This window comes from Chaetodon auriga, chromosome 20 (assembly GCF_051107435.1).
Source record: "Chaetodon auriga isolate fChaAug3 chromosome 20, fChaAug3.hap1, whole genome shotgun sequence".
Taxonomy (NCBI): Eukaryota; Metazoa; Chordata; class Actinopteri; order Chaetodontiformes; family Chaetodontidae; genus Chaetodon; species Chaetodon auriga.
The window spans coordinates 7,906,187-7,924,723 of record NC_135093.1 but is presented as its reverse complement, the minus strand read 5'-3'; the positions used below and the strand labels follow the sequence as shown (position 1 = coordinate 7,924,723).

The window sequence follows — 18,537 nt, the reverse complement described above, 5'->3', positions numbered from 1 at the left end:
CAATGGGGAGCAGGGGAGAAGATAGTGAGTTAATTGTTCTGATCTCCCCTGATGATCATCTTTGTGTGCGGGGAGGAGAATAGACGACCGGCTGAATGGGCTCACTGCTAGTCTAATTGGCAGGACATAAATGGTATTTATTATGCGGGCCTTCCAAACCCTGATTGTCTGCAGCACAAAGCTGCCTCTATTAGCAGGGTGCTGGCTCTTACTGGTTGGTTTGAAATGACCCGGTGCTTAACCATTTATTAGATGGACTGGAGGCCTCCTTGTATGCCATGGATCTCTCTAATTGGCATGTTTACCCATGTGCTGCGTCCCCGGCCGCTAACATTGGGACGTGTTTGTTTAAATTTTTGCCTTGTGGGGTTAATACTTTTAACCCCCGCAACATTTGAATTGTTTGCACTTTTGTGTAAGACAGATGCAAATCCCCCTTTCTGATCTGTCAACTTCCTTTGCAGAATAATTCATGAGCTATTAGCAACACGGTGCATTAACAGAATCCAATTTCACCTCCCATACAACTAAAGAAGGAGTGAATATTGAATATTTAATATCCTGCTGTGAAGAGGCGAACCAGACTGAAGACTGAGAGTGTTTACCTGTCTCTGCCTTATTACTTAAGGACATCAAAGCCTGTCTCTACACATAGGGGCTTCCCTCTGTTTGCTCCCTAAGCACTCGCCCTGTCTTGCTATCTGCCTCACCTTGTCTCTTTCTCTGTAATAGCTGGGAACTCCCTGCCGAGGGTAAAACAATTTGCCACATCCACACTTGTGTTTAAGTGCAAGCCCAATACATTGTCCCACTGGCCTTCTGATGTACTTTTCAGGAGCTGGACCTCAGAACGGGCCGTCAGTTAAGAAAAGAGATCAAAGGGAGAGCCCTGTAGCCCGGGGTTATGCAAGTATGTCTGTTTAATTCTGCCGGAGATTCGTCCCGCAGCAAACAGTGGTGAGAGGAGAACAAAAGGACTTGCTGGGAGTCAGGGAGGTGGAGGGAGAGAGAAGGGTGATGATGGGGGAGGGAGGGGAGCCTCTGCTCTTTGACCCCAGTCAGTAACCTGAGTCACACCGCAGTCCGGATAATAAGACCGAGCAGATTAGTCACTTCACTGTGGCCAAACAGGAAGACTCAGACGCCTTGTGGCCATGGCTGTGAGTGTGTGTATAAGCACAAACTTAGAAAAGGAAACCCAAAGTGATGGTTTCCTACTTTTTTCTGTCAACAAGAAGCAGTCTTCAAAGGTTATAATTATCTCTCAACCTACCGAAGACTTTAAGTTTAAACCAAAACTGGATTCATATGGATCTGAACTGTTAACATCACATATGTAACAAATGGTGGAAGATGTACTAATATCCTAATGTAAGTACTAATATCCTCTAATGAGGGCAGTTCAAGCAGTAAACTCAGGTCTGATGCTACACTAACATGGTGCACTCTTCTCAACAAAACCAATTTTATATTATATTTGCACCCAACCATATGGCACACTGTGCTTCCTTGTGGGGGAATATTGAGGTCGGAGCCTGGATGCCAAATATCACTGCTTCTACGTAATCTGTTCAGTTAACAATACGTCCTCTGGCTGGCTGAAGTTAAGTAAAAGTTGCAATACCACAGTGTATTTTTACAAAGTTGGTCACAATGCAAAAATAAAGAGCTGCAATTAAGTATCTTGGTAAAAGTTTGCTAGCCCGTTAGCCTCATACAGTGCATGTTCCATGTGAATCTGAGTCTGACTGTTTGATTTAAGTTATGAGAAGGTTAGTTTGGGGCAGAGAAAATTCCCAAAAAAGAAGATTCTTTCACAATTCTCTCTTGCTGAAACTCTTCAAAATGCCGAAATGCATCATTAACAAGATAACACTACCAAAAATACTGAAAAGTGACATTTACTTGTGTCGGTTTTGCCTCGTGTTTGGAATATAAAAATCTCTAAAATCTGAATGTGCGAATGTGAAAGTAACTAGCAGCTCACCCCTCAGATCCCATTGAAATATGTAAAAGTAGGAGTAAAAGTCGAAAGCTTCACAAGGTAGACGTGTTAAAATAAAGTAGCAGTACTTTGGATTTTACTTAACGGCAATACTTATGTTAATGCAAGTGCTACTTTCCACCTGTAACACATGTAATAGCTAACATAAATTCGCCTCGTGTGATTTATGTGTCAAGGCTTCACATAATAATGCACGGCCGCCTAGTAAATCAGCCAGCTGACAGCACACTGCGTCTCACCTGTTTGATACACTGCAGACGGTCATTGGTCTGCTGTATGTGTCTGTCCATCGACGGAATCGAGTTCATGTTGATTGTCCCTCTTCGGCCTCTACCTGCCAGCCATTAAACTGGAGCGTTCTGCAACAGACACACAGACACGTGTTAAAGCTCGCCTCTTCCAGGGAAGCTGCCAATCCCATCACCACCAGGATATTGCAGTTTAGCGTGTATATGTGTGTGTGTGTGTGTGTGTGTGTGGTGCTGTGAGCTGAGCAGGGAGATATTGATTTGGCAGGTGACAAGCACCTCAGAGAGCCCAAAGGATGACATTCCTCTCAGCTCCTGTGACACCCTTAACAAGCCCTGGCGGTTGCCCCGAACGCTGCCATACAGCTTCGGAGAGGACACAGTGGATGACTTAGAGAGGATGTCTGACCATGTTTAAAGCACCTCGGGGTGAAAATGAACAGAGGTGGAGGCGCGCGCACACACACACACACATACACACACACACACATCCACACACAGTCTAGAGTCGCCCAGTCTGTCAGCATTCTCTCAGAAAGCTGCATGAAACCCCTCCATCCTGGCCTGTGAGAACATTAACTTGGCATGTGGCTCTCTGTTTACATTACTTAGCCATTATGTAATCTTTGGTTAACAATTATCTGTACCCTGGGCCCAGACATGCTCTACATTTCATTTCTCCCCCCTCCTCCCAACGCTTTCCAGCTACATAAGAGTTCCTCTAACAAAACCCCTTACAGCGTACTATTGATTTTGGAGCAGCGGCTTATGGAAAACCTCTTCCTCTCCCCCCTCCCCACCTTTTTTTTTTTTTTTTTTTCCAGAGGAATAATTTTTCACGGAAGGCAAACAATAGGGCTGTGATCTGACATGCTACATAACATTATCACAAGTTAAAAAGTATTACAAGCTACATTAAAGGTTATCAATTTTGCCTGTGGGGCTCTGATTTAATGTTGCATTCAGCATCAAATAAATATCACACTCAGGGTGTCGGCCATAACTCACAGTGACCTGCAGCTTCGTGTGGAGGGGTAAGTGAGTTAATAAGCACATACAGTATATGGGTGGTGGTGGAAAGCCTCTCCTCCTTCACCCATCTTCTCCCCCCTCGCTCCTCCTTTATCTCCTCCTGTCTCAATCTTTCCTTCTTGCTACTGCAGGGGCATCTCCTCCTGCGGTGCCTCATCTCTCACTCAAACGCTCGCCCCCATCACTCAGACCCCTCCCAGCCCCACGCCATCTTTCTCCATTACCATCACACAGTGAGAAATTTCACTGCACAAAGTACCGGTGAGATGAGGGAGAGAGAGGAAAAGAGAGAGGAGGCAGCATGCTGCACCATACTGATAATGCTCACTTAGGGGTCTCTAGCTGGATTTAACGGTAGGGCCAGTAATCTACTCCACTAGACAGCTAAAGAGCTTTTATGCTACCTATTGGAGCTGCTCATGCCTGCACTTGAGAGGAGAGAAGGGCACACGAGTGCATTCCTCTCCATAAATTAGAAAGCTCATAAAGAATCGAGACATCGGAGGAGTTTTTCCACTCTGACTCTCTTTGCAGATGGAAAGTATCTGTTTGTTGACATTTCTGAAGTCTCACACAGGCTGACTTTTGAGGCTTGAGGTGAGGGAGGTGTGGGCTCACTAGTTAGTGACTTAGCAGGGTTTTATAACTATTTATTATTTGTACATTTTTAATAAATGTGGTCATTTGAATGGCATTTACGACCTCAACTCAAAAATTTCTGATTCAAGATATTCTATCTCCAATAGGAAACGCCCTCATTTCTGGGTAAAAAGGTTGATAAAAATAATAATAATTTTAAAATCCTCCATTACGAGCATAGAAATAGAAGCTGTTCTGTTTTTTAGGGATGTGTCACACAATTGAATGTGCATCCCCCTAAGTGGTGATATATGCTCGCTCACTGACTTCTTTACATCCCTCTGGTGTTCGCTGCTGTTACACAGTCCCCTCCCTGTGCCAGCTGATACTGAGTTGATGCTTGGCGAGGGTGGCCCTGGACCACCGTGCCCCTCAGCCACCAGCAGGTGTCTCCCTGGCCCTTCAAAGGCCTGGCTAGTGGCACAAAGAAGGCGGAGCGGTGTTGCTTTAAGCCTTTACAAGCTCTACAAATCCTCAGCTGCTGCTTCCTAACAGGGCCCACTCAGCCCGGCACTGCCTGTCTGACCTTGTGGTTATTGATGAGCGAGTCGACCTGCTCTCGCCGTCTCTCTTCCCTCCTGCCCTTCCCTTCCCTTCGCTCGCTCTCTCTCCCTCTTTCTCTCTCGATGTCATCTCACTTACCTCCAACAGAGAGTTAAAATGAGGAGAAAGAAAAGAGGCAGGGCTGCCTCTCACCACCCCTGCTTTTTTTTCTTAAAACACACATTGTAATGATCCTTCTGACCTCCCCGCCCTAAAAAGCCTGGTCTCACATATTCACATTTACTTTCTTTGCCAGGATAAATGTAAAAAGTATGAGATGACAGTGCTGGGGAGTAATTTAATTTTCAGATATTCACTCGTTCTAATTAAACACTAGTCCTTTGTTATATCTTTAATGACTAACAAGAGCCAAATTAAAGATTAAACCAGCGATGCTGTGCAGATATGACAACAGATGCAATTATGAGCCTTCCCCCTATTTACATGCTCTTTTCTATCTTACAGATGTTATCATTTCTTATTTTCTCTGCGCCATTACCTAAAGTGAACTTATTTGCCTTGATTCAGCTAGTTACCCCAGAAATCCTGCCGCACGCTTTTGAGAGTATGAGGGGAAATCGGTGCAGATACACGCGTTGCTTGAGCTTAATTTACTAAATTGCACGGCAGGCGTTACACAACAAGTTGAGAGCTGTGGATTCCTGCACAACAAAAGACACGCACAGGGGGGTGGGGGGGGTGGAGTTGGGATAGAGAGTGGGAGGGGAGGAGGGAGACCCGCTTTCCTTCCCTATTCAAGGGGGAGCTAAAATATATGTATTGAGTGGGAGCTGTAATAAAACGAAACGGGTGAGGAGATGCAGGCTGGGAACAAATATGAAAGGCAGTGGAGGATGGCGGCAAGGTGATGGAGCACCACCAGAGGATTGGATGAAATTATCTCTTTATAATCAGGGGGCTTCTGCATGGCTGCCTCCTCCATTGCCCAGTGACAGATGAGGCCTACCTCTTCAAATGGGCTTTTCACAGTGCTATCAGCCCACCTCTAGGGTAAAACAATGTTTTTCTTCCCCCCTATACCACCACTTTAAAAGCTTTGTTTCCACACGGCACCCCGCAGAGGACAGGATTGTCTCCTGTCAGGCAGGGTCCATGTTTGTCTCATTACGTGATCATGTTACATAAGTGTACCTTGAAAAGGGCCGTGGATTTAATTTGATGACAAAACTGTGCCACGGCGGGGACTGGAAGACGGTGACGCTAAATAATGTTGAATGAAGACACTAAAGCAGAACATTATCTCCAGTAAGTAAGAGGGATTGCTTTTTGAACTGTCACAATCGCACAGTTTGGAATCTAAACATTATTTCAGACACCCCAAACCCGACCCTGCATCTTCAAAGAGAGTTTCTAGCCTGTTAATGTAACGTAGACGAGTTGTGCGCCTCTGCTCTGCAGGATGAAAACAGTCTGAGGGCGAGAAGAGTAGACAATGATTAGCTTTATCCCGCCATCACAGCAGAACAAATGGATCACGAACCCTCGCCGCTTTACACAGTCTCTCAGCTGAGCTGTCAAGGCACACAGAAGTGGTAAACACATTTAATTTATTCATATAAATGGCTTGTGAACCAAAACAAGTCAGGCTACTCCGGGGCCGGGCACAGTACCGCTAAAAGGATATTTACAGTTTATTACATTGGGTCTTTTTTTTGTAGTTTTGGTAATTGGTTATAATCACATTGTGCTCGCCAAAGTAATTGCTGAGATCTGGGAACATTTCAGCAACGATACAACAAAGTCAGACAGGGCAAGAAATTGAGCGTCAGATAATCAGACAGGTGATAAACAAGCAGCTTATCCTGGGTTCATTCTGCACAGTGACAAATACCCAAGTGACATAAAAATAAGTGAAACACATTTTTCAGACGAGGCAGACTTTAAATAAACCCAACTTATGCTCTGAGGGAGACACAGATGCAGCGTTTGAATGAAGACACATTTCCTGCCTCAAGAGGGACTCGAGCGAAGTATCGCACGCGGACAGAGAGGTGGAGGGCGGCTGCTGGAGTAGAAAGACAGCAAGCTACGCTGGCCACCATCCCGACCACACACACACACGCGCACACACACACACAGATCTTCTCACCTTCCCTTGAGTGCTGGACCGGCATCATGATACCATAACAACACCCTCAGTCACTCCTAATGTGCTTTACAACAACACTACAGGCGGGGTGTTACACCTCCACAGAGCTGTGTGAAACACCCCCCTCCACCAACACACACACAGCGAAACACACACACCTCACTAATCGAAAGCTCAAAGTACTGCTGACACTATTAAAACGGAACGAGGTGGCCTGAGCGGAGGAATCAGCGTCACTCTCGCGCCTCGTGGGGACACGCTGGGACGCCCTGCTCAAGGTGATGGCGTCCCCGCACGCCGTCTATTGTAGGTGAATTAGGCAATAAAGGACTAATCTGCGCCATCATTGACTAGGGCTCGGCTGTTTGCAGCACTTGCTTAAGGGCGATAAAGATGAGGGAGGAGGGGAGGAGGAAGAGGAGGGGGATGAAGCATCTCCTCACCCTCATGATTTTAATGAGCTCTGATTCTGAGATATGTCTTGTTTTCTTCCGACTGTCGGCCGAGGCCTGCGTGAAAGCTCCCCTTTAATTATCTCAACATTGTAGAGACGCTGTTTTCTCGCACTGAGGGAGGGGTGTTTAGTTTGGAGAGGGCAGCTCTAGGACTCCAGGTGTCCGCCTGGTTCTCTGCCTGGTAAGTGGCCAGGCGGGCAGCGAGGACAAAGCTGTGTTTGTTCGACAGAGGAAAAAGCAGAGCGGATGGAAATGTGTACGAATCGGCGCCGCTTCCATTGTTGCTTTACAGAATGTGCCATAATCCTCGGCAGGCTCCATCCAGAGCTGGCACGGAGGATAATATGAGCTGCCTCCTGCCTGTCCCACCTCCCTGCTCTACCTCCCCTCCCCTCAGCCCTTCTCCATCACCTCCTCCTCCCTTCCCCCATTTCTCTGCTGCACACACATATGGACACACAGCCACTCGAGTGCACACACACACACACACACTCTCTCACACCTCCCCACATGGCTCCTTAACAGGCTTGGGAATGGATTTCTTTTATTTAATGTGGTTTGGTCTGCAGCTCCAGCGGCAACCGTGAGCGAGGGTGGGCTCGCAGTTGTGCCACTCACTCACTCACACACACACACACACACACACACACACACACACACACACACTCAATCCTGGGAGCCCTGCTGCGTTGGTCGCTGTTCACTGATCTCTCCCTCTTCCCCTCTGTCTTTCTCCATCTCCCATTCTTCCTCTAACTCACTCCACTCTCTCTCTCTCTCTCTCTCTCTGTCTCTCTCACGCAGACCCACATTCACTCCCTCCCTCCCTCCCTCCCTCCCTCCCTGCCCTCTCACTTCTTTTTTCATGACAGCTCACATAAGCAAGCCTCCTGGATTCCTGCGGGAGCCCCATGTTCAGTACACAGAGATTGTTCAGCCATCAGGCACATCTGCAGCGTGATTAGAAAAGCAAAGGGAGCATGGTGGTGGGGGCAAGAGGGTGGGGTGGTTGAAGCCCCCACCACTACTGCTGCTCCAAACTCCCCCTCAGAATACGGAGAAAACAGAGGGCCGGGGATCATAGAGGGGCCTAAGCAATATCTCCTCTCTAACCAAGTGTAACGTTTCACCAAGTCTCAGAGGCCTATCGCCGCCTGCCATTAAAAAAAAAAGGGACAAAGGCAGATGGGGGCCAGTCCCCACCTACCCTCGCCTGGCTACTGGAGCAAGCAGCGGGAGAGGAGATGCTCCTATCCAAATGCACACATGAGGAGCATCGCAGCAGTTTCTCCTTCTCCTGTTTGCCCTCTACCGCCTCCTCCAAACAGCTACTCTTTTAATTTCCTTCCACCCTCGCGCTAATAACAGGGGAGGGGAGCGGGGGGTCAATTCCCCCGGGGCGCTAGAGGCAGCACAGATGAGCCACATGACTGCGTGACGCCTCCTAAGAGCCCCGACCAAACGCAGAGCAGCGTGGAGCTAGCAGCTAGCCGGCTAGCCTGGCGCTCCCTGTGCCTGCCGGTGGTGCTCTGTCAGCCAGGCTCCCCTCTCTGCTCCGCATTCCTCCAGGAATTCTGGAGGCATGTGATGATGATGACGACGAAAACCGGCGAGCCGAGTGTAAACCGTAGTAACTGTTGCGATACGAGGTGAATTCGCACTCAATATCTCACAAAGAATGCCGTCACTACTACCCTCAGCCCTCGAAACACTTGGTCTTAAAAATTGCCTTTGATTGTGAGCACAGGAAAAGTCAAAGAGGCATTTTATTTCCATTTCGGTGAGTGATATTGTTGCCGTGTAGGTGCTGACACCGCTTCAGACAACTTGTGAGTGACTGTTTTTCTTTTTTTTTTTTTTCTCCCCCCCCTCTTCCTTTCTCTGCTCTCTTTTTTCCCTGCCAGTCTCCTGGTTTATTATGCATTCAGCTCATGTGTCCCTCCTGTGAGTGGCTGTTCATTTTCCACATACCACGCTTAATCCGGCCAGCTAAAACTTTGAAATAGCGGGAGCCGCAGACGCAGCCGCTACCCAGGAGGAGCCATTATGAGGTCTGGGAGAGAGAGACTGATAGCGCTGGGGGGAGGAGTGACAGGCAAGCTGCAAGATACATGGGAAGGAATTCAAAGAAGGCTGAGAGCAGAACAGGAGGGTGTGCGCGTTCGTGTGTTCGCCGTCTTCCAAGTGTGTAAGGTGCGCGGGCAGCGGTGATTAGTTAGCGGCAGTTGTGCGTGTTTGTTGGCCTGTGTGTGTGTGTTTTGAGGGGTTATTGGTGGGGGCAGGGGGATGGATGACCTCCTTGTCTCCATTGTGCCAGTGACCTTTGGCCGTTTGTGACTTTGAGTGAATGGGAGGAGAGGGAGACGCAGAGAGTGAGAGGGAGAGATTTTAAATAGTGCATGAGCTCAACCTGCCCAGACGCTGATGGACAGCAGCAACATGAGCTTTCTCTGTTTCACCCAAGAAGCCTGAGACGACATACCATCCGACTGACAGCACTCATAACGACCTCGCTAACATCTCTATTTTAAAATTTCATAAGAGGTGTTTCTCTATCTTGGCTGCACCTAATGGTTACTGGCATCATCTATTCAACTATTCATTATGATTTAAGTCAATCGATTTTTTGACTTCTATAATACCTGTCAGATAGCGACAGACATCTTCACATGACTTGTTTTGTCTGTATATTGTAACGTAATTTATCCATTTTATTTCACTCTTTTTAAAAGGACTTTAAAATTGTGTTGTGGTTTGAATATTTTTCCATTGATTTTACATTATCCCCCTGATCTCAGTAGTATTGGTGACAGTTGATCACAAAGTTCATATGTTAAACGCTGGCTTATAAATCTGCATCACATAGCCCTTTATATCGTCTAAGTTTAGCAGCGATCTGAGTCAATGTATTCGTGTGAAACAGATCTTTGTGGAGCATTTCCCTGGTCAGATTAAATATATTAAAGCCAGATTATATAACTGGCAAGAATGAAAAGTTGAATATGAGCAATAAAACACACCACTGCTAAATTCATACACTCAGAGGATTTGCTGTTACAGTTTTACTTGGTCTGGTGTGACCAGTAGCTTATGGTGGCTAATGTTCAAGACACTTGCTTGAATGGACATTATAGAGTCGGTTAGCTGACTTCATGACTTCACTTTAACACCGTGTTTTAGCATTTAACAATATGATAAATGAATGATTGGTTATAAAAAATCTGTTAATCTTTGCTAATGTAAACACCACCAGAGCAACCACACAGAACTAGTACTCTCTCATTAACTTTGTGATGTCCTCCTCTAAAAATACTCCCATACTACCGCCCCACAGACCTGTATTATGACGCTCTAACTGGCATGACTCATAAAGATATATTTTTTTTTACATCAGCAGATTGTTTGATAACCTCACTGAGCGGACTGATCCTGTGTTAACAGCTTGCTCGTATCTGCAGCCATCGCTCCCTCCAGGGAGAAGCCTCTCATTCCACAAATGTGCTCAATTAAAAAGAGCAGAGTGCTTAGAGAGGGGCAGCGAGGGGCCATTCCCTGTGCCTGTTTGATCTGGATTTCCTAATTGGTCAATGACAACACATTACCAGACAGGCGGACGCTTGATCCACCGAGAGGAGGCTTTTGACTGCAGCAGTTCGGCCTCTTTCCCCCCCTCCTCTCTCCATCACCGTCCTACATGCCCTGTCCATGACCAGGCAGAGTGTGTCTGTATGTAAAGGAGGGGTGGGGGGTCTGCTGTGTGTGTGTGTGTGTGTGTGTGTGTGGGGGGGGGGGCTGATTTAGAGGTTAGGTAACACAGGCTGCCGTAAATCTGTGTCACAAATCTTCCTCATGGAGGGGCTGTGGGGTGTGTGTGTGTGTGTGTGTGTGTGGGGGGGGGGGGGCGGGGGCTAAAACCACACAGGCATGTGATGAATCCCATGCAACAGACAGACGTCAACCTCCACCTCCCCTCTCCAACCTCTGATCGGGTCCACGCCACACGGCTTGTACTGCTCTAATTTGCCAGAGATTGCGGGCTGCCACGTTTTGATTGCCTTTGTGTGAATGAATCGGGAAGCCTCTCATTTCACGTGTGGCTGTGAAGAATGCCAATGTGTCTGGGGGGGAAAAAAGAGACTCTCCAGGGGAGTAGACTTAGCAGAGTCCTCAATCAAACAGTGAAGACATTTAGTCAATATATTTTTTTGTGCACATCTTCCCTTCTTAGGCGTCCTGACTTATTTCATTCAACGTATATTATTTCAGCCGTCCTACTGTGTGGCGCTCTTTGTGTACATCATAAAAAAAACCACTAAAGGCAAGCCAGAGAGAAGCAAGTAGTCCCAGTGATGCGGATCACATGTTTGTAGAACAGTATGTCTCATTTTATATAATCTTACAGGAGCTAAAAATAGCATCAGATGAATATTGAATGCTAGGACAGAGGAGGCGTTATGCAATTCACGACTTATGCTGTCAAATGAAGCGATAACAGTGCCATCCTTTCACACACATATACACACAAACATCACATAATCTCTTTCATACACGCTAGGAAAAAAGAAAATAGCTTGCACAAATACTTCATAATGTGAGGAGTTGTTTATTTTTACCATTATGTGTCATCAAAGGGTGCATTAAGCTTATTCTAACAGCCAAACTGACACACCACTGCATGAATACAGCAATGCTAAGCTACAGAGGTATCTTTGGCCATGTCAGTAGTGTAATAGTATATCAAATAATTATTTTCACACTGCATCGTATCACTTTTGTCATACTTTGTTGTGTTCTATTAATGAAGTGAGTATTCACTCAGTATAAAAATGACGAAACAAGTTAAAGACACATGCCAGAAGTGCTCAAATGCGAAGGGGCCCATCTTGAAATTGCACATTTTTGACCAAAACAACAAAGACATTAAATAGAACATAGCACAAAGCAGAGACAGGCAGCAAATTCTCAGATTTAAGGAGCTAACGCCGGCAAACGTTCACCTTTTTTGCTTGTCAAATGAAGACAAATGAACGATTAATGCATTTTTGGTCAAATATTCAGTTGCCAGTTCCACCTTAGAGGGCTTTTCTACCTGTGGATCGATGGTTTGTGTAATATTCCTGTCTTGTATGTTCATGGGTGTAATTTAGCTACAGCCCATCTCTAGCTGTTGGCAAACAACAGAGCTCCACATCATCCATCAGGGAAGTTGAGGTAGCTTGACAGGTGAACATAAACAATGCTGCCTGCAGTAGCATTTCTAGAAGTGTGCGGGACACACACGCACGCACACACGCACGCACACACGCACGCAGTTAAAGACAAACACATCCACAGACAGACAGAGAGGGAAGGTGTGAGAGGCTGTGAGTCACTGAGGGAGAGACGCACCGGATCAGAGAGGAGGAAATGAATGCTGCAAGAAGCGGAGAAAGCTGAGAAATTCCGTATCCTCCTGTTTCAGCCCCCGAAAACTGCTGAACCATCAGCAATTACAGGCTGGCTGGATCGTGAATCTCTCTCTGCAGTGGTCTGCTGTCTCTCTCTGCTGGGTGATACTGCAGAGGTGTGCGGCCCTGTAGTCACCTGGCCGCTGAGAGACGCACACAAACACTTAAAAAAACAAACAAAACAAAAACAATGCTGAGCTGCTGCGTGATTGCCGACTATTATTAAGCATCGGTGCAAACCAAATGGACACTTTGCATCTCCTTTTCCATGACTGCAAAGATTACGCTGTCAGGAGCGAGCTGATATGCAAAGCGGTTGTTTTTACAGACGCGCAGGTGAGCGTGATCCGTGAGCAACAGACCAAACAGGCTGCCACGGTGATAGAGCGCAAGCAGCCATGAGACAAAGGCGAGGGGCCACGCGCACATACATCAGGACACAAGTAGAAAGTGCTGAACATATAATTAGCTAATCCAGTAGAAAGCACAGATAGGCAGTCACTTAATTAAAATGATTAATTAAGGGCAATAAAAAAAACTTCTTCTTTCAAAACTGCTGTCTATAATTACAAGTGACTCCCTCCTCTCTGTGGCAGAGGGCTTCAATATGGGCGCGCACGCACGGGCGTTTGCATGTGAATGTGTTTGTGTGTGTGCGCACGTGATTGGTGTATCCCGATGAGAGGGAGGGAGAGAAGTCAGTTTCTGCCGCTCATTCAGCGTTAGGATCCTCGGCTAATGAGATTAGTCAATAATGGATTGAAAGCAAGTAGCCTCCCCTCCCCGACACAATGGCCAGAGAGGCTGCCCTGTCAGCGACACATCCTGCACTGGTCGATATGCACGCACACACACACACACACACACACACACACACACACACACACACGCACGCACACACAAACACACTCACACTTAGAAACACATCCAAACAACAGGGGCCACCTTTTTAACATACAAATTGTGTTATAATATCGAGCGGCGCCTGTTTGAGACGGTGCTACGTGCCTTGCAGGCCGCAGACAATTCCCTCGGATTTAAATTCAAATTAGGAAGGATATCTAGTCTTGATCTACAGAAAAATGGATACCGTAGACGTCACGCCGGGCCCTCGAAAGCCCTAGATCTCTTTCATCACATGACTGAATGCTTGGTCGGGAACACTGAGAGAAAAGAATCCCTCTCGATCCACCACTGCAGAGTGTCTGCACCCAGGAAGGACAAACAAGTCTTGAGAGTTGAGAACTCTTCTCTTCTCAGATAAACAAAGACATGAAACGGGCTTTAAGGCCAGCTACAGCACAAACAGAGCCCCTTTCAAACGTGTGAACAACCTGTTTGCAAGGGTAAAATAAACCCTGCACAAACAAGACGCACCAAGCTGCCGCTGGTGTGCAGAACCTTGATGCACTTACAATAGCAAGTCTGACACAAAAAAGGAGCTTACAAGCACCAGCAAAGGCCAAAACTTGATTGCTTGTGTTGATGATGATGATCAGAAATATGAGCTGCATCGGCTGAAACTTGCTCTGAATGTCAGCGAGCAGTCTTTAAGCACAGGCATAATTTTCTTACTCTTGCCCCTCGTTTTGATTTACTCATTAAAATCACTTAAACAATGTCACCTCACTGTCCTGCTGTCATAATCCAGATGACAGACTGGCTGAGTTGGCAGAAATGGAGATTCACTCATCATTTGTTACCATCCACTCACACAATGAGCTTTACATGCGGCAGAAAGTGCCCATTTTAACCGTTTCAAGCCTGGATTTAGTCTGTCAGGCTGCACTCAGGCAGAGCAGAGGACCTGCAGACAAGACTCAGGGCTGAAAAACACCACTTTTCTGTGCATGCTTTTCAAGAAAAACATATTTAATCTAGATGTATAATTAGAAAACCTCCCAAAAATGGATGAGATGAGGCAATAAATGATATATTTTTAGCCAACATTATCGTTAAGTGCCAGGTCTCCATTAACAAAACTTAAGTAGTTGGAGTAAAACTACTGCGTTGGAGCAATTTCCATATCATTTCACATTCTTTTCATTGACTGCCATTGTTATGGAAAGCACGATAAGCAAATTCATTAAAATGTGTAATTTCCAATGTTGATTTTTCCGATGTATGCGTGTAATGTATCTAAATGCAAGAAACAGTATTAATAATTAGATTATATACCTGTCCATTTCTGATCCTGCTCCATCCAGCAGCATCCACATTGGCCTGCACGGCACCGAGGAGTGTTCCTGTCAGGAAGCCTCCCTGACTGGGGTCAACACCGCGCTACCAAAGGTCAACCCCCTGGTAATTTGTTTTACCGCTGCCCCATCACCGTCCAAACACAGGCCGTCGTATCAGGTAAACCAATTATTATCTGACATGAATCGTAGAGCAGAGAGGTCCCACATGACCACTTCCTCTATTATTAGTAATGTGTCCCTCTCTGCGAAAAGGCACCTTGTCCCTGATTCCCAGCGTGTGTTTTCTGCTGCTTATCAGCTGCCAAGTGACTCATTTACCTGCAATGTGCAATTCTGTGTGGGATTTAAAGGTAATTTAACCTACATTCAGACAAGAAAATGAATTAAGCGCTACCGTTTCTCTCTCATTTTGCCTCCCTCTTTCTGTCTCAAAAGCATAAACAGCAGTCAAAGCGGAGAGCTCTCTCCTGCTTAGTATTCAGCTGTAATTCTCCTGGGTGGACACCATGCTGTGTAGACAATCTGCATTTTGATTGGTGTACACTGGAAGTTTCCGCACGGCTCTTTAAAAGCAGATGCATTGGAAAACAACACAGAGTAGCCATTTAGAAATGCATTTCTAAGAATATTTAGCAGACTGTGCTGCGGAATAGCAAATAACTTGGTGAGATTTATCTTGTTTCATTAACCCGAGCCGGCGCTGACACGAGGATATGATGTGAAACTGATCATTTGTTGCGCCGCGGCTGTGTTGGCCAACATGGAAATGCCAGCGATATATAACCCTCTCAGAGAGCCATTTGTACAATCTCACCATTAGGAGCCACTTTGTTCCTGTAGCCCCTCTGGCCTCAAACCAGGCTTCAGCCTCCGATGGCTGTAACCATGGCAACTGCCTTCATTCAACACTTGCAAATAATGAAGACAATGTGTTTTCCATTTAGATGAGCTTTTTTTAGTGCAAGAAGATATGGAGAGTCCATCCTGACTGTTTCATTAAAGGGGCTTAATAACAAGATTCCTTTTGCTGGATGCACTATACGAGCCGAATCACAGATTAAATTGGTCTGGTGGGACACGAGTCAATACCAATGTTCAAGATTCAATATTATGTTCAACAACTAAACTTGGGAAAGTTGTTTTTCTTCCTTGCCTCGGTGGACTGGAGTGTTGTTGGGAGAAACATCAAAAAACGGAGAAGCGCCTCGGGCAAAGAATTTAGTATCTTGATCACACGATGCAAAACAAAAAGCAGAAGGAAGGCAGGCAAATGAAAAGAAGAAGAGTGGGCTCTTTAGCAGCATTTAACAGCCTGATGATTAGGTTTGACTCACAGCAGTTTTAGCCCTTTCGGACCTTTTAACATGAATCCTATCACGGCTTTTACAGTATAACTCCTGGTTCAGTCCAAATGAAAGTACCTACTGTACATTTTGGGTGTGCTCACGATTTTCCTCCAAATAAAGTGATTTACTTTGCTTTCATCATCTCACCGCCGTTCTTTTCTTCCCTGTCAGTAGCGATGTTGCCGTTTTCCCAAATCTCGATGGGATATTATGGGTTATCTTAACCGAAGGAAAAGATGGTCAAAACATCTCAAGTGGAAGTTGTGAAAAAAGCAAACAACTCAGATTTGTGAATCTGTTCGTGTGTGAGAGCATGTGCGAACACACATGCAACACAGATTCCATCGAAGCTGGGACGCTGTGCAAAACACAAATAAGACAGAAACTTGTGAATCCTTTTTGACATGTACTCAACTGAAAACAGCACAAGGACAATAAATTCAATGTTTTACCTCATTAACTTCATTGATTTTTGTAAATATCTGCATATTCTGAATCTGATGCAGCAACACGTTTCAAAGACTGGGAAAGTTGTGGAACGCTCCAGAAACACCTGTTTGGATCATTCCACAGGTAAACAGGTTCATTGGTAACAGGTGATAGTATCATGACTGGGCATCCTGGAAAGGCTGAGTGGTTCAAAAGCGAGGGTGGAGCGAGGTTCACCACTTTGTGAACACATGATTGTACGAAGGATATTACTACATGGGCTCAGGAACCCTTCATGAAACTGTTGCCGGTGAACACAGCTTGTTTACAAATGCTTGCATTCTGCTTTCATTTCTCTTCTGCACAGCGTTCCAACATTTTTGGAAGCAGGGTTGTACGTAGACGTAGTGGAAAGAATGGAAAGAACTCAAGAGGCAGGAGTCTCCCTTCCACTGTTTATAGGGAAAACTCCCTGTAAGCAGAGCCAGCTTTCCAGGCCAAAATTAATTCAAGAGTTTTACAAATCACTAGACAGGAAACACGGTTTTGTTCTCCACTTCCACTTCTCCTCTTTTTGCAGCCCAGTAAACATTCTTTTGATTTGCTGTGTTGTTCGCTCACAAGGAAAACACACAGAGCAGATAGTTACTCTAATTCCTTGATGACAAGAGTTTATCTTGCAGAGTGGAGTGCATCTTGTTGCCTCGTGTGGTGTTGGTGTTAACACAAAACCCTGTAAAGACTATTGACTGGAGGAGCTGCTGTCAAAAGAATTCGTATGATTTCTGCTCTAGCTGCCGCTGAGCTTTGTGAACCGGCAGTCTGAGGACTCTGTTCTCTCCGCTTCCCTGACAACAGAACAGTAACCTTTATGAAAAATATTAAAAAAAACAAGGGCACCACAATACCACTTCAGAGTAGGTTTGTTGCTACAACAAACAATGCGGTGAGCTCTGGTGCTCGTGTGCGCAGGGGCCACAGTGCACCGTGATTGATATACAAGAGATAAAACGCTGTTTGACTGCTGAATCCGGCTCCAATCACACGCTCTCCGTGACGCACTCGCCGCACGCTATCTCTGCCACACACGGCCCGCGCTGCTGATAAGCAGGACTGAACCAGTCATATCTACCACTTCTGGGAGAGTTTCGTCTTGAATAAATAAACTATTTCTAAAAAAAATCGACATTTACGATGCCGAGGCGCTTTGTGGATTTCAGCGGCCTAAGTGGCATGAGTGACAGCGTGGAGGAGACTGACAGGAATACTGATTCGGGTAAAATCCACGTCTCAGTCCTGAAACTATTCGCCAATTTATCAACAAGTTGTTAACAGAAAATTTATAAATAACAGCATCTTCGAATGTGAGGATTTGCTGCTTTTCTCTGCTTTAGATCCCTGTAAATTGAAAATCTTTGGGTTTCGGACAAAAAGAAAGTTATCTGAAGACATCACCCCCGGGCTCTTGAAACTTGTGATTGGAATCAAACGTTTTATAGAGGAAGCATTAATTGATTAAACAGACTGATCCATCATGAAAATAATTCTGTGTAACAACCCTTGCCCCTTCCTGAAATGCTGCAAAATGTTGAAAATCCACTTTAGCCTGTAGCCGCTCATTACCTGCTGACTGTACAGCAGCACGAGGAGTTTTTCTGGAAAGCCGGTGTGATTGGTACACTTCAGCTCAATGCGGCGCATGTATTTTTAATGAGACAAGCCTTTTTGATGGAGAGAGAGATTGCTGGCATGACTGATGATGCATTACATCTCAACTGGGTATTTGAGAAATCTTTCTTGCGGGTCGTTCTATCTCTTGAAGTGATCACAAATAATGATATTGAATTAGCTTTTAGCCATTTGTGGTCCCAAGGCATTAAAAACAATCTCCTAAGAAATCATCTGTCGCTTGATTGTTGTGCACAGTCTCTATTGTAACCCTCTGTGGAGATATAAGTACCTGTCTGCATCTTTACGCGGTCGTATCCAACACTCGGCTCGGCTAATGCTTCTTATTGGGTCTCGGTGTCACTGCTACGCACACATACACACACTCTGACACACGAAAAGCACAAACACTGT

At 45.7% G+C, this 18,537-nt stretch overlaps 1 protein-coding gene across 2 annotated transcripts in view; it reads right to left on the bottom strand.

The window, feature by feature from the left end:
- The window catches only part of LOC143338775 (zinc finger MIZ domain-containing protein 1-like), a 109,704-nt gene that overhangs the window by 36,583 nt on the left and 54,584 nt on the right, over positions 1-18,537 (bottom strand). For both annotated transcript variants that reach the window (XM_076759443.1, XM_076759444.1), the window contains exon 3: positions 2,245-2,364. In XM_076759443.1, the coding sequence (XP_076615558.1) occupies positions 2,245-2,313 (69 nt within the window). In that variant the 5' untranslated portion in view covers positions 2,314-2,364. The remainder of the gene's footprint in view (positions 1-2,244; positions 2,365-18,537) is intronic.